Genomic DNA, 17,770 nt, shown 5'->3' on the forward strand with positions numbered 1-17,770 from the left:
GGAAGGTCTTTCTTCTCTTTTTTTTCTTTTTGCAATTAAAGATTACTATAATTGATATTTGTTAACCTTGGTTTTTGATTTAGAATACTGAAAATGCATCTTTCATTACATAAGATTCTGGTTTAAAGCTCAAATTTGGGTACTGAAAATATATCTTTCTTTAGAAAATCACTCCTTGAAGAAACATGAAACCGACGAAGAAGAAGAGAGCCAAAGTACTACAAGCACTATACTGTTGTCCTTGTGCCAAAACTATGAAAGCGACAAAGATGATTAGCAACTTGTTGTAGATGACTGTAAATGAAGCACATTGTCCAATGAACACCTTGTTACGCTTCTGTGATTTGGCATGCCATTCCAAGAGCAATTGGAATTTGTATGCTGCCACTAGGAGAAGTAACAAACTCAATATGCATGTTAGAACTATAGATGATGTTTAAATTATATGATGCCACCAACTTATCTTGTATGAACGTTTATTAGCATATGATTGATATTATATTTAGCACAATAACGTGGTACTACAGTAAACATTATCAACCTTATATAGTTGTTCATTCTCCCATGATCACAGTTGACACAGAACAGTGAGCCATTTCTTTCAGGATTACAATTGGGGGAAGTTCATGTTCCATAAAGTGGCCTTCAAAACTTAATCAAACCTGATAGAGCAGCAAAACAAGGCCATCTTTGAGGATCTAAGAGCTTAATAATAGTGTTTGTGTACATGATGATGATGACCCAAGAGGCCAAACCAATATAACGCAAACTGATTTATCAATCACCATTACACTAGCAAAGAAGACTACTACATAGCAAAGAAGAGAGATTTCCCATTAACAATGAGAGATTGTTGTTATTTCTGGCCCTTCTTCTTCCATAGGTCCCTAAACATTCTAATACTAGAGCTTTTCCTCATTCTGCTCCCAAAACCATAATTTGTATTGTCATTCAGGCTGGGAGAACCAACAAAGCCTGTGTACCCGCCAGTCGATGGCTTGAACATGTTGTCGGCTCTTAGATATCCATCTCCCATTCATCTCTACTCCTCCATTAAACACTGCAGCTACAACATCGATCGCTTTTCTCCACTGCTTTGTTTGCACTCTCAGTTTCTTCATTTAAGCTTCCAGTGCCTCCTTAGCCCCTTCCACAGCTTCCAGCTTCCCCTTCAGCTGCATTTCATTGGCTTTACTTGCTTTCAGCTGCTCTCCCAGTTCACTTAACCTCCAAGCCATTTCTTCCTCTTTGTCTCGTCTTGTTGACATCTCTGATCTTACTCCATTGGTTGTCTATGAGGCGTCTCTGATCCCCTAGTTTCACATGTAATAGTAAAACTGAGCTTTGATTATGAAACTAGCATAAAACTTATCTAATCAAACAAACACGAATTCTAGACAAATGCTACAAAAGGTGTTGCATTTGCAATGATGAATAACTTCCCTAACCTTGATCTCAACATTTAATCAACTCAAAGCTGTAATCAATTGAGGAAGAGCAGTAATATGCTTAATGATCAGTCAAAAGTTTTGAGCTACACAAATGAAGTATCAAAAGGATGAACATGTTAGCAAGAAGACAATATGTGGGGATAAGACATGAAAATCTACAAATGGTTGAATAAAGCAGGATCTCTTCTCATTGTTCCATGAGCATTCTTCTTTAATGGTAACATAAAGACAATAAATAGAACATAAAACAGATGGCAAGCCAAGAGAAGAGAGAAGGCAAGAACATAAATAACTAATAACTTTACTCCTAGACTGATCAATTGTTCTAGAACCTTGAAGCATAATTGGAGATTCATTAACAAATAACTAAGATAACAATAAGTTGCAAATACATAATTAACAAACAACAAACATACTTATATTACTTAGAAGGAAATACATTAACAAATAAGCAACTCAACCCCAGCACGTGAGCTCATCATCAAAACCTCGCATTTATGTCCTAGTTGTGTCTCCAGTTGGGAACTGAACTAATGACCATTTTTGTGCAACATGTTCTTTATTGTAAATAATTCAGCTAGCATGATTTTTTGGCAGCATTCTTTTCACAACCCCTTTCTCACAAACAAAATAACTTCTTCAAATGCTAGCCAATCTGCCCCTACCAAAGCAACCACATCATACACTTCCACCCGACAACCTACACCTTCAAGTTTTCACAACCTCTTTCCTTGACGCAAATAAGGAAAATTACTGAACTTGACATTTTTGCATTACAACATGAGCAGATAAGCAAATGCCAGAACTGGAGCATCACAATCAAATAATATATCTACTAATTCTCCTATTCTACTGTACATTCAACAACAATATGGGAGCATCTTAGCTTTGTTATCAATACTGGGCATGGTCATTATGGAGTCCAAGGCCATTAGTGAAAAGAATAATTCGAAAATTTCAATTGTCACTAGAATGTGGAAAAAAACTACAAACGTGGGTTTCTTCATCCATTGAATTGGAATTTAAAAAAAAAAAGAACACTATATGATATTAGTGAAGGGTATCTTACAGAAATATGCATAAATATCATCTTTTGACTACCAGAGGACCAAGGGTGAGAGGTGGAGGAGACGTCGGAGGACCGACGATGCTGCTGGTGAGGACGGACGACGGTAGGAGAAGACCCACGCCGAAGGTGGACGACACGCTGGAGCTGTACTGACCGCGAAGTGCGTCCGATCTGCAGGAGAGAAGCAAGCGAAAATGTCAAAGATCGTCGCCGACGATAGTGGGAGATGAAGCCGATGGGGGCGTCCAATTTTTGGGTGCTAGGGTTCTTGTTTCAGTAGGTGAGGTGAAGGAGACGCGATGGAGAGAGAGAGAGAGATGGTCGGGACAGAGAGAGTCAAAGAGAGAGTGAGAGATAGAGCAGGAGAAAGGTGGGCAATTCAATTTGCGCTAAAAAGTTAAGGGTGGATTTGTAATTTACACTGATGGTTGATATGTAATTGGGAAATTCTATCCGCAGCCCGATAAATTACTCTTCATAGCCCACTCAAAGTAAAATTTCACTTTTACTCTTTAGAGCCACCATAATTACTCTTTACGGTCCATAAATTTCCAAATATGCCCTCACAGCCACACCATTTCTCAAGTTCCTCAATCAAACCCTAACAATCGCCGGCCAATGTTTTGCGAAGAAGAAGAAATCTGGACTACAAATTCAGGTACGCCTTAAATATTATGCGTTTTATCTCTTCAATCATCGCACCATGCTGGTGTGATAATGGCGGCAGCGCCATCGGCCGCGATGGTGGCGGCCGCGATTCGACCACCACCATTGCGGCTAACGAAGGCCGCGATAAACCCCCGCACAGCGAGGTTTGGGGATCCAAATCTACAATTCTGGGTTTCTCGAACCCGGGTTGGAGAAACCCGAACTGTATTTATTTTTTATTTTATTTTAGTTTTGGGCATTTTATTTTTTTTTTACTTTTTTTAAAAATATCATTGATTTCATATTATTCTCACACATATATTTGTTATTTTTCATATTAATTATATTTTTACACTTCATGTTTTTAATAAATCCAATTATTGCTAATCTTATTATAAATAATTTTATTTGCCATCTTTTCTTTTTCATGCGTTTAGACATTTAATATAACATTCTTATATCAATTACATTAATTTTGTAATAGATTATTATTATTTTAAAAATTACTGATATGGTACATTCATTTATAGGTATGGCACGTACTTGAGGGGGAGGAGTAGAGAGAGCTCGCCCATCATCATCTCGTCAGCGTCCGACAGCTTCCATAAGAAGGAAAATGGATACATCTATCCTAAAATCATCTATCCCAGAATCAATGATGCATATTTCTAAGCAGCCAGGTACTTTGGACTCATCACCTCCTAATGTTTCGGAACAGCCATCTATTAGTGCTCTAGAGCAGCAACCATCTACTATTGCTCCAGACAATATTACTGAACCATTTTTTGGAGGCCTTGAAGATCTATCCATTTTAAAGAATTTTAAAAATCATGTTGCTGTTAGCAAATGGACTGGAGAGGTAAGTTTCATTAAAAAATAGATTATGAAAATAATTTTATATTTAAATTAATTATTATAATTTTATTAATTATTTTATTATTTTTTGTAACAGGAAAGAGGTGTATTGAAGTGCAATAGCCATGGACAAAGAATTCCTGATTGGCCATTGGCAAATCAACAACGTATTCATGATGTTATCGTAAGATCTTAGTTGACACCTTTGATAGAATGCACGTATCGGTTTGCGAATCCTACAGTCGTGTCAGCCTTTTTAGAGAGATGACAGTTATAGACTAACACATTTCATCTACCATTTGGTGAGATGACAGTCATGCTAGATGACGTTGCTACTATTATGAAGATCCCAATTGCTGCCAACCCTGTATCAGTCCCTCATTTGACAGGTAATGAAGCTCATAACTTATTATGTCGTCTACTTGGGGTCTCAGAAGTAGAAACAACAGGTCAGATAGTAGAGACTCGGGGACCGTATGTGAAATTAGATTGACTGAGAAGAACGTTTATGACATACCAAATTTAGCTCCGAATGAAGAGATCTACAATGCAAGTAGGGCGTATTTGTTATTTTTATTAGGTTATACATTGTTTGTGAATAAAAGTGGTACCATGATTTCAGTTTCCTATCTTGCATTATTGGAAGACTCAAGTGTATCTGGTACATATGCATGGGGGGCTGCTTGTTTGGTATATTTATATAGGCAGTTGGGTATCGCGAGCAGAAGAGATGTCAAGGGAATTTGTGGATATTTGACATTACTTGAGCTAATCATTTAAATTTTATTATTCTATGCATATATTTGACATCTTTTAATATATCTTAACAATTATTCACATTAAATGTACACAGGCTTGGATATACAAACATTTTCTATTGATTAGAAGTAAACATAACTTAGCATATACTGACGAGTTGCCTAGGGCTCACCGTTGGCTTCCTGTTCGTGAATATGATTCTTTGCAAGAGCAACTTGATAACTTAACTGAAGATCAGGTAGTTGGTTCGCACATCATATTTTGCAACTTAATATAGCTTGTCATTGAAATTTTGAAACACGTGCAGGTCATATGGACACCATATAAGAGGCATCGCGCACAACACCCACTACATGAGATTGTGTTCTTCTCCGGATGTCTTAAGCGTGAAAGCGTGATTGAGTCATATCATCCGGAGAGGGTTCTACGACAATTTGAGCATGTGCATAATATACCTACACCTCTATTATCCCATGTTGAAGCCAAGTGGGGTACAACTACGGCAACATATAAGGTAATTTATGATTTTATCAATGATAATTGGACTCGTTGGGATTTTCACTTATTACCAACACACCGATGAGATGGATGTGCCCAAGTGCCATGGGAGTCCAGTGAAAACTATTTGGCATGGTATCATCGCATTACACATCGAGTCATACAAAACCCTGCAAATAGATCTGGGTTTGACAGAGGTGATCAAGATAGAGTGACCATTGCTGATGTGGTAATATTAATTTTGTAATTGTAATTTTTTAAAATATATTATGTTTAAGTTTTCATATTTAAAATAATTGTGTCTTGTAGTGCATCATGGCATCACTGTCTCCTCTTAGGCATGTCATATCAGGTGGATCCACTCAGGATGTAGATGCGTGGAGACAGGCATGTCTTCAGGCATATGGTATTTTAACTACTTCTGCTAGGTCTTCTTTTATTGGGTCTCATGCATATACAACATCCAGCAGAGCGTCTTCTAGTGTGGTTCGAACACCAACGGTGGTTACATCACCTCTAACACCAATTATAAATCCACCACCTACGAGTTTAGATCCACATCATCCAACCTCAAGCCCCCCTCAAGAGACAAGAAAAATGACTGATAGAGAATAATTTTTTGTTGTAATTTGAGACTATCTGTATTTGGTGCATATACAATAATATATTTGATGTACTTATATTTGATATATATCGTTGCTGTTAGACTATCTGTGTTGTCAGACTATCCGTATTGTTGTAATCTAAGACGTTAACATATATATTATTGGACTAGATTATAAATATAGTATAATATATATAAATATATAATAACTCAAGAGAAACTATAGCATTCATAAATATAATGGACAACGAAAAAATAACACAAATGTATAAACTTTAATTATGGGTTAATTAAATTAAATACATCTTGTGTCAAATAAGTTTGTGAACAGAAGATCTACAAAACAAGATATTAGTGCAATATAATCCACAAAATAAAATGCGAAAATATACACAAAGTATATGAAGGCTCAGATATGGGCAACAAATCACCACTTAGGTAACTCTAGGAATAAGACCACTAAGCCCGAACGAAACCCAGCCCCAAATAGCCCAACTGTCCTCTTCTCTCGACTGAAAGCATGGCTAACATACGTAATGGGCTGCGCTTCTCCTTCTCTTGAGGAAATGGGCTTATGCCCATTTCTCCTCGAAAGAGATAGTAAATGGACTTGTGGACTTCAAATTAGGCTGCCAATAAGTGGTGATATGGGTTAATGTTTTAATCACGAGCTGAAACCTATGAAGATTAACCTTGCTTGAAACATTATCATCGCCTTGGGCCTTATTCAGAAACACAACATAAGAATCATGTGTTAGATAAGTCAAAAACTTCCTATGTTACCACATCTTTATCAACTAGAGATAAAAATGCCTAAATTCTGGATATGTATGGCATTTCCCAATCACATGCATTATGATATCGAATATATGTACCAATTCCGTGTGACGTGAGGAATTGGTGAGCTTATCTTAAGAAATACCTAACAAATGACATATGCAACAAAAATTATTGTTAAAACAAACGTATGAATAAATAACTGTATAAACAAATAAATAACAAAACAAGTAATACATGTACAAAATGACAGTTATTCACAAATCCTACAGTAATCATCATGTGCTCTACTGTTGGAGGAGGGATCAATCTGAGTGGAAGATATGTAAGACACTGGATCCGTGACAAATGCACCAATACGACATTGTATTTTGAAGCAATTAAATGGCCCATGTCAGGTAAAGTTATCCAATGCTTGCATGGTGCAATGTCATCAAAGCAATACAATATATGTAATAACTGATTCACACGCATGTCTAATCCATATAATTGCGTATACATCGCACAAAAATATTGCAACTCTCTTATCAAACTAAAATGAATATCTCTCCAACTGTGCTCACTCATACCAAGTAACCCTGCTATCGTGCGAAATCCACAATGCTCATCTCATTCTACATTAACAATACTATGCACGAATGGTTGTATTTGTGGTGGGAAACAATCATCATACCCCTTGAGTCGGTCAGTGTCTCTCTTGGATATCCGTGTTGTTAGGGATGTAATGTCTTGACCAGATTGAACTATTTCAAACAAGAACGAATCACGTTTGGCGGATATATTAACCTAAATTTTCTTCTTCGATGCTGGTTTACCCTTCGCCCTAACTTTCACGGTTGGTGGCTGTAGTGAAGTCGTCTTTAGATTAACTATTTCTCTCAACTTTTGCTTTAATACTAGCTTCACTGGCTTCGGTTCTGAATAAAACATTTTATATATACTCTCCATCTTTGGTTCAATCGTTACCTAGGATGACACACCATCATAAACTGACTGCACTACCTACAACCTTGTCCAATAAGGATGCACAGTTGACAAAGGAATTGATCGTCCTTGTACCATGAACTCTGCAATTTCATGTGCACAAGGTAAACCGTATGTGCCTCTAATCACACATCCACATGAAACTTTGTTTATCCCAATTTTATGAGCCAATTGCAATTGCATTAGCACCATGTTCAATGCACTTCTCGATATAACACCTCACAATTCTCTAAAAATTGTTGGCTTGAAGTTATGTTGCACCAACGTTAAGCTTTTTTCAAACGACCCCTTAATCTCTATATGTTGCAACTTAATAAGACTATTGATAATTGTCCATGATGACTTTAAGTCACCTTGAGAAGATCCAAGATGTCTCTTCAACTTTGCATTTGCACTCTCAGCCCTATTCGTAGTAACGTTGCCAAAATGCATTATTCTATTTGTCCATGTTGTAACAAATTTTTCCTTATAATCATTCAACTATGTCTTTCTTACATAATTAAGTGCGCCCTTATATGCATGGTACTCAAGTATTAACTCATACAGACGACGTTCATACTCATCCTCAGTCGACGCAAAAACAACCAGGTTCCAACTTAACATAAATTTCTCCTATGTCTCATTTCTATCAAATAATTTCTTACATTTGGCAAGCACATTTTTTTTTATATGCCACCTACACAACAAGGTGCTCGTGGTTGGAAACACTTTCTGTATTGCATTCACCAATCCCAATTCTCTGTCGGTTACAATTACTCCTGGAAACGTATTATGAGTCATTAGACTATCTAATTTCTCCATTGCCCATGTGTAATTATCCTCATATTCATGATCCATAAATGCGAAAGCAATAGAAAAAGTTAGCTCAGTTGATGTCACACCAGCGATCTCTAGCAGTGGATACTTATATCTATTAGTTTTGTATGTACAGTCCATTATTAACACATGGGAAAATGTTTTAAATAACTCTATAGCCATCAAATGAGCTCAAAATAAGTCTATGATACAATCTGATAATCTATCACTTCTATGACACTCCACATAATTACAATCTTTCAATTTTTTCATCAACTGTTGTATTTTCGACCACCTTTATCCATGACTCTATATCTTTGTCATGCATTATATATAGTTTTGATGGTACTCGCATTTTTTTTCATCTTCTGCCTTTAAGGTCATCAAAATATTTCTAGACTTCACAAGATTGTTAGATATTATTATCATAATTTCTTTCTCTTTCTCTGTAAGTCGGCCAGCATATGAATGACACTTAAGTTGAGCTACTGGTAAATGGTTGTGCAATCTGCATACAACCTTCAACATCTAATGTTCATTTGAAAATTTAACACCAAGTAACTCAAATGGACAACACACTTTTTAAAACTTGTCGTCCTATGTTTTGTTTCTCCTATTGTCTTATCTCATTTTTTTGATGATTTATACTTTCCACTCCGTTCACAAGTAAGACGAACTCTAGGTTTTCTTCCTATATCCCCAGATTCATAACTCTTTATAACAATAACCATTACACTTTCTTTTCCAATTGTCTTAATCCATTCAATAAGTGCTTCCCTATTACTAAAAATCCCATTACTAACAAAAGTTTGACTAGCATCAAACGATACGACATTCTTACTCTCTAAATTTTGATGATCAAATCCCTGTTATCAAAATAAAAATAAGATACATAAATTAAAAATAACAAGATATAAATAAATAGAAGAAAAAATATAATTTTAAAAATAATGCGAGACAGAATGGAATCGCGGGTCGGGAACCCGAGAACTACCAACCCGATCCTTCGAGGAACATGAACTGAATGGAAGGAATGAACCACCGACCCAAGCAATTGGGTTTCTCGACCCAGGAACCTGAGGGTTCCCGATTGCTGCAAATCGGGGACCCTTGGGTTCTCGATGCCTAACAGTCGGGGAACCTAGGTTTCCCCGACTGGAATGGGTCAGGAAACTTCAGGTTTTCCGATTGCAAGCGGTCGAGGTTGGTTACCTTCTACTCCAACTCACAGTAATGCATTATGATCATTATGATTCTCAGCGTTTTCTAGTTAATGGCATGGAGAAATCCAAAATTACAAATAAAATGACTTACTAGAACATTGACGCGCTGCTGTTGCCGTTCATTATAGTCCACGAGATGCTGCTCATTGTTCACGAGTTGCTGCTCATTGTCATCTTCTCCATAATCTTCTCCATAAAACTCTTCTCATCTCATCAATTTTTTGATATAATCATCTATTGTGTATAGAGAAAAGTAAAAGAACAGAATGAAAACTAACAAAAATAAGAAGATAATCGCCGTAAACAAGAAGATAATCACTGTAACTGACTAGAAACGTTCGCAAAATTTCAATAAAAGTGATCGGAGATTGGGCTGCGAAGAGTAAATAAGAAGAAAAAGTGGTTGAGAGAAAATAGTTGGGTAAGAGTAATAAAGGCTTTTTAATGGAGGGTAGTTGAGAAAATATAAATGCGGACCGTAAAGAGTAATTTACCGAACTGCGGATAGAAAGAGTAATTTAAAGAGTAATATTAACAGTAATTTAAATAGTTGGGTAAGGGTGATATAAAGAGTAATTTACCGGAACGGAGATAGAATTTCTCTATGTAATTTTGGTGTGGATTGTCATCAAAGTTATCGCCCGGAATTGTCCATGTAGATTTGTCCATAAAAAATTTATTTATTTAAGCCGGGATTTTGTATTGTATATACAAATGAAATGAATACCCACTACCCAGACAGAATGGTAAACGGCAAACCTTCATAGCTCTCTTCGCTTCTCTTCTCCCGCCATCGTCAACTATGGTACAGTTCCATGAACACATCATCTCCGACCTTCTGGAGGACCCAAGCGGCGCCCTGGTGGTTCTCTCCGGCGGCCTCGGCCTCCACAAGCTCATCGCCGCCCTCCTCCTCCTCCACCACCCCTCCCAGGGCACCCTCCTCCTCCTCTCCGCCTCCCCCTCCCAGAAATCTTCCATTCTCTCCACCCTCCGCCATCAGAATTCTTCCTCCCAAACCACCCTCGATCTCGATTATCCCTCCGAAATCACGTCAGACCTCGCCGCCCACCACCGCCTCTCCCTCTACTCCTCCGGCGGCGCCTTCTTCATCACAGCTCGCATCCTCATCGTCGACCTCCTCACCGCTCGCCTCCCGACCTCCGCCCTCACGGGCCTCGTTATCCTCAACGCCCATTCCCTCTCCGACACCTCCACGGAGGCCTTCATCGTGCGCATTCTCCGCTCCTCCAACCAGTCTCTCTACATCCGCGCCTTCTCTGACAAACCCCACGCCATGATCTCCGGCTTCGCCAAGGCCGAGAGGACTCTGAAATGCTTGTACTTGCGGAAACTGCATCTCTGGCCGCGCTTCCAGGTGTTCGTCTCGCAGGATTTGGAGAGAGATCCGCCGGAGGTAGTGGACGTTAGGGTTCCGATGTCGGCTCACATGAGGGTTATCCAGAAGGCGGTGATTGAGGCTATGGGTGCCTGCTTGAAGGAGTTGAGGAAGACCAACAAGGTCGATGTCGAGGACTTGACTGTCGAGAATGGGTTGTTTAAGTCCTTTGATGAGATTGTGAGGCGGCAGCTTGATCCCATTTGGCATACTTTGGGGAAGAAGACAAAGCAGCTTGTCTCCGACTTGAAAACACTGCGGAAGTTGTTGGATTACCTTGTCAGGTATCAAGTTTCTGGATTTCTCTGCTTATCCATTGACAGCGTTCCAAACCTTCTCAGCACATCGTCTGATAGCACACTGTAAAGAAAATTTGAACTATCCTTTCTCTCCCGAGAATGCTAATAGTCTAAACCACCTTGAATATGATCCCTGAAGAATTAGTTTCGTTATCTTTTGTGCTAATAAATAGTTTTAAAATGCCCTGCATTGTGAGGATGGTGATCAATAAATTTACATCTGGCACGTTGTTGAATTATATTGTCAATCAGAATAATTTACTTCATCTGTTTTTTGGGACTAACTATGCTGATTTATGGATTAAATTTGATAAAATTTGAGATAGCATTTGTGGATTGAGAAATTTTGTGCTTCCTTTTTTTTATGGGGTATCTGATGTTTGAGAAATGAATTTGGATATTCTACCTGGATAGGTATGATGCAGTGACTTATTTGAAGTACTTGGATTCACTGAGAGTGTCAGAGAGTTTCCGGTCCGTTTGGGTATTTGCAGAGTCAAGTTACAAGATTTTTGAGCATGCTAAGAAGCGGGTTTATCATTTTGGGAGATTGGACAATGGGAAAATGGTTGGGCAGAGTAAAAGTCTGACGACCAAAAAAAGAAAACTTGATGTCAAGGAGAAAGAAGGTGAGGCTTTATCGGTCATGTACTATCCAACTTCTTTGGTACTTGTATTGATGCTATTCTAGTAAAACTTATTGTCAATACTGGCTGAGGAAGTATGATGTTTATTTATTTATTTTTTCTCTTTTGAGCAAGAAATTAGTTTATTCTTACAACAACAGCAACACACCAGACCTTTATCCTACTATGTGGGCTGCATGAATTCTAATTTACTCTTAAGAAAATAATTTTAATGCCTTGAATTTTGCACTTCAATTTCCTTAATGTCTAGCAAAAGGGCCTACTATGGATGTTTTTTGAATTAATATTGATGTCTGAAAAATCGTTTTACTTGTGGGCGAATAGTCTTCTTGATTTCTTCTTTTACCTGATTTTATAGATTCTTTGCCAATGAACACAAATAGTGGAGTAGTTTTGGAGGAAGTCTTGGAGGAGGCGCCAAAGTGGAAGGTGTTATGTGTGAGTGAGTGAGCCGAATTTTTTTTTAGCTCTATCTGTTGTATTTCCTAGTTTAAAATATTTCAGAAAAATTCATCAAAACTTTATGACAATATATCATGAAACCTTGTATGCATGTTTACATGAATAGCATTTCAAGGGAAGAAATTTGATATAATCAAATTTGATATAGAATATGGTGTCACTTGGAAAAATTATGAGTTTCTGGGCAAGTCTATCACCATTTACTTGGAAATAACTTTTCCAGGAGCTTCTTGAAGAAATACAAGAGGAAAGAGAGAAGCAAGCAAGTTCAAGTGGAGTACCTTTACTTGAAGGTGAAGAGGGTGATAATGGCATTGTTTTAGTGGCGTGCAAGGATGAACGCTCATGCATGCAGCTTGAAGATTGCATCATGAAGGGGTCACAGAAGGTTTTTCACTTTGTCAAATGTATTTTATAGTCCTGCAAATTCTTTTATTCTTTTTTGTTTTATTTTTTATTTTTCGGTGTTAGCACCAACTTATCTTAGCACCATAACCAGCACACATGTTGTGGCTGCTTGTTGTTGTGGCTTTAATGCTTCTCTGCATTTCTCCTACCATTTTTTAAGCCCAGGACATGTTGCAAGAGTTTCAGAAGAACTAGCTAGTAATGTATTATGAAATAATTTTGGGCATTAAGTATCTTGTCAATCCATTTGACTAATGAGTTCTCCAGTTTGTGGCAGCTAATTTGGTAATTGGTATGGCTGCCATGCCCTTGTGGCCCCTTCCTAATTTTTTATCAAGTGGAGAACCTGGGTCATACAGTATGTATGAGTTTGCTTGTCTGGAGTACCATAAATAAGGTTGTTTAGCATGTTTAGGCAACTTTAAGAAACGTTTATCCTATATCCTCAATTAAAAATATATTAAAAGCATAGAATATTCTATTTGTTTACTAAACTGCTTACTTTCCCCCATAATTGGATAGAATAGAGTTGCTTGCCTCTCCTCCCTTGCTCTTTCTATGTAAATTTTTCTCTTGAATCGTTTGGCATGCTTTCTTACTATATGCATGCTGTATTAAAGTCCAAAGTAACTGCATATCCAAATGGAATAATCTCTTCTGTACATTCCAGAAAGTTGAAGATCAACTTCAGATTGATGTTTGGCTCATTTCCTTAAAAGCTAAGGTGTTTGTGTGTACACTTATATAACAACTGCCAGGATATTTACTGTACTTTTTTATTTTTTTTTTGCTTTTATGAAGGTTATGCGGGAAGAGTGGGAGAAGTATTTGCTGGGCAAAGTAAAGCTGCAGGTCTTGCCAAAACGTAATAAAAAGAAAGCAAAAGACCCTAAAGGTTTTGGGATACTTGATGGGGTTATTCCAACATCTCCTGGTCAGAATGCTGAAGCTAGTAGCATTAATAGGCAGGAACATGATGCTCTTCAGGCAGCAGCAGCTGAAATAAGTAAACAAGCAAATAAGGATACTGTTGTTGAGGATGAGACTCCACCTTCTGTAGGATGTGGACGGCGAGCAAAAGGAAGGGGAAGAGGAAGGCGCAGAAAAACATCTGGGAGCTCTTCACTTTCTGTGAGTGGGGATGATAAAAGTGACAAAGATGTGGCAATAAGTGATAAGACTGAAATGTTTTCTTCTGAAAATGGAGGCCAAAGAAGTAAAACTGGTCTATTTGTTGGGGGGTGTTTCCATGATGGCGCACCTGGAGTTGCTTCTTCTGACAAAGGTGTTCTTAGGAAGCATGCTAAAGGAGTTGATGCTATGTCATCTATAAATGATAAGCAGCTCCCACCAGTGTACTTTTATGCCCTGGAAAGTGACCAGCATATACTCGATATTTTAAAGCCTTCTACAATAGTCGTGTACCATCCAGAAATGGCCTTTGTCAGGGAAATTGAAACCTATAAGGCTGAAAATTCCAACAAAAAATTGAAAGTATATTTTCTCTTCTATGAAGATTCCATTGAGGTGCAGAAATATGAGGCAAGTATACGCAGGGAAAATGGAGCATTTGAGTCCTTGATTAGGCAAAAATCATTGATGATGATACCTGTTGATCAGGTTAGATCTTCTGTGCTTTTGATTCTTCCTTGATGCTTTATAGACTAATCAGTCTGGACCTCCGTGTTTATTGAACTTTTCTCTATTAAAATATGTTGGACTACTGAGTTGTTTCTTTGCTCTATAGTTCAAATAGTGAACATGTTGCTGCTTCTCTTTTGCTTGGGCAATATTTTGTTTATTAAAATTTCAATTGTTCTTTGAGGCATGCCATATGGGTTGTGTGTTTGATTATACTCCCTTTTCTCCTCCCTTTTCTTTTTCCTTTTATGCTTGCTGCTGTTAGGATTATGATTTTAATAATGTGCTTATGGGACATGAATACCTTGTGTATGGTAAATTTATTGTGAATATTTTATATGGGTGGTGCCGTACATGATTTAATGAGGGGTGTTACCTTTCCCCTGTTTGGATGTTTAATGAAGAAAAAGAAGGAAATTCCCTTCCCCTTGTTTGGGAATTAAAGAGAGAATGAAAGGGAATGGGAGGGTAATAACACTAAATTTCCAATTAGTGTTAGGAAGCATTCATTCTTTCCCCTGTTGGGAAAGAATGAATGTGATAAAACCATCAAATATGTATTCTCATATATAGGGCAAAATGGTCATAGAATTTTTTTTTAATTGGAAAATGTGTTGGTTCCCTCCCATACCCCCCGATTTGGGAGGGAAGAGTTTTGAGAGCTTTTGAGGGGTGGAGGGGGATTGGCTTCCCTCTTATCCCCTTCGCTTCCTTTCATTAAAATTCATTCAAACTCTAGAATTGCTTCCCCTCCATCCCTTTAATTGGAGCTACTACATTCAAGCCCATCTCCATTGCCATCACCATTACCACCAAGGCCATAACCACTTCCTTGGTCTTCAACTTGATTATTATGTCAGGATAATTTTAACCATTATTTTTGCGTTCTCTCGTATTTTATCATAAAAGGTGATGCTGCTAAATTCATCTGATGGTATTAACAAGATACTCCTCTGTTCCTGGCATTATTTTCATCTTCAGCCTGTCAAAGTATAGAGGGCAATCAGATGACTATTAGCTTGCATCCCCAGTTTATATTTTTTTTTACCGGTGGCAAGTAATATTCATTTATAAATATTGCCGTGGTGTATAATTATTGGAATCATTCCTTTTTCATGGTTTTTTTCTTCCTAATTTGAACTTACTGTTTCTCTATTTATGATTATTGCTTGTAATTCATCAGGATGGAGGTTGTCTGGGTCCAAGTAGTTCAGTTGAGCCCCAGTCAATGACTTCCCAAAATTCAGTAACTAGAAAAGCAGGTGGAAGAAAGGAAGCTGAGAAGGAAATGCAAGTGCGTAATTTCTGGTCTGTTCATTTGGAGTTCTTCCAATATTGTAAAATTGAAAATTAATGTTGGTATTTTTGGTCACAGATCATAGTGGACATGAGGGAGTTCATGAGCAGCCTGCCAAATGTGCTCCACCAGAAAGCCATGCGCATAATACCAGTGACCTTAGAGGTTGGAGATTATATCCTTTCACCACTAATATGTGTGGAGAGAAAGAGTATACAAGATCTTTTTGGTAGTTTTACTTCAGGTCGCCTTTACCACCAAGTGGAAACAATGGTGCGTTATTATCGGATACCCGTTCTCTTGATTGAGTTTTCACAAGACAAAAGCTTTTCATTTCAGGTAACTCAAACTGCTACAAGATTTGTTATCGCAATTGAATGTGGAATTTTGAATTCGTGAAGAAAGTTTGAAGCAAAATAGCCAGTACATTAGTTTTAAGGAGGCAAGAAATTAAGTAGGTTTTACTATAGTTTAATAGTTGGTATGTTTATGCAGTCAGGTAGTGATATTGGTGATGATGTTACTCCTAATAGCATTATATCCAAACTGTCACTCCTTGCACTACATTTCCCCCGTCTGCGCATTGTGTGGTCCCGCAGTTTGTATGCTACAGCTGAGATATTTGCTTCCCTTAAAGCGAACCAGGATGAACCGGATGTGGTCAAGGCCATTAGAGTTGGCGTGCCCTCAGAGGAGGGTATTGTGGAAGATGATGTTAGGTATGGTTTTTATGTTCTCATCCTGACTTAACTGGTGAAAATGCATTGAGGTATGAATTAATAATGGTTGGTTGGTTGGTTCATCATGACAGAGCCGAGAATTACAACACAAGTGCTGTGGAATTCTTGAGACGGCTCCCCGGCGTGACAGATTCTAACTACAGGGCTATTATGGATGGATGTGAAAGCTTGGCAGAACTTGCAATTCTGCCCGTAGAGAAACTAGCTGAGCTCATGGGTGGCCAGAAAGCTGCCAAGACCTTGAGGGATTTCCTGGATGCCAAATATCCAGTTTTGCTCTGAGGTTCTTCGTTGATTTCGGTGGAATCGAATCGAAGGGGGCTGAATGCAGCCACCAGTTCATCATTTATCATATTCCTTCTGGAGTCTGCATTTTTTATTATTGACTACTTGTTTTCCTTTTATAGTGGAGTGGTTTAATTTGATTCATTGCAAGGGTAAATTATTAATTTGTTAAGGGCGGCCATGTATAAAGCATAACTAACTGTATGAATGAATGGATTGTTCTAATTTTTACATAACTAGCTGTTATATTTGTCAACGACTATTTAGTGTTTATTCAAGCAACCATGCTATTTATATATCAAGATAAATAAATTATATTTTAAGTACTTTCAAGAGACAGGTTAAATAGTTAAATCACGATAAATTAGGATTCGTATAATTAGGTCATAGATTTGATTTATTGCCTTGCGCAGTAAGATAAACTCTTTATTTGTGATTAATCTTTTTTGTTAAAATTAAGAGTACGAGCGATGAGAGATCATATAAGATGGTAATTTTAAGATTAAATTTTAAATTACACACATGCATAAATAATTAAAATATATATTTTTTATTTTATTGTTTTAAGTGAGGGGGTTTTAGTCATTCGTTTTGTCTTCTTATTTTATTATTTTGAATAAAGAATTTTTTTATTATTTTAATTATATTATATAATTTAAGATGTAATTTAGAGCACGTATAAATAGTATTTTCTTTATTCGAGAGCTATTTGGAAGAGCAAGGATTCTTTATAAATTATTAAAGTGCTAATACAGTAGCTTTTTCAAGAGTCATGAAATAAGAATTTTTATAAATAAAACTTGAGGAGTATTTTTGCTAAATGAATAATATCACCTTTACACAAAATTAAAATTAAAAATTTATTATTTTTGCTAGGAAAATATTTTATTAATTTATTTAACGTCACACCAAAAGAAAAGAATGTAATG

The 17,770-nt window shown here is 37.3% G+C and overlaps 1 protein-coding gene across 1 annotated transcript; it reads left to right on the forward strand.

Moving 5' to 3' along the window:
* The first annotated feature begins 10,396 nt into the window (after positions 1–10,396).
* Positions 10,397–17,100, forward strand: LOC127813673 (DNA repair endonuclease UVH1). The gene is made up of 9 exons (XM_052354770.1): positions 10,397–11,346; positions 11,776–11,990; positions 12,367–12,446; positions 12,694–12,858; positions 13,680–14,498; positions 15,703–15,813; positions 15,895–16,155; positions 16,312–16,535; positions 16,628–17,100. The coding sequence occupies exons 1-9, from the start codon at positions 10,466–10,468 to the stop codon at positions 16,836–16,838; spliced, it is 2,967 nt and encodes a 988-aa protein (XP_052210730.1). The 5' UTR covers positions 10,397–10,465; the 3' UTR covers positions 16,839–17,100.
* The last annotated feature ends 670 nt before the right edge of the window (positions 17,101–17,770 follow it).

This window comes from Diospyros lotus, chromosome 11, assembly GCF_014633365.1.
Source record: "Diospyros lotus cultivar Yz01 chromosome 11, ASM1463336v1, whole genome shotgun sequence".
Classification (NCBI taxonomy): Eukaryota; Viridiplantae; Streptophyta; class Magnoliopsida; order Ericales; family Ebenaceae; genus Diospyros; species Diospyros lotus.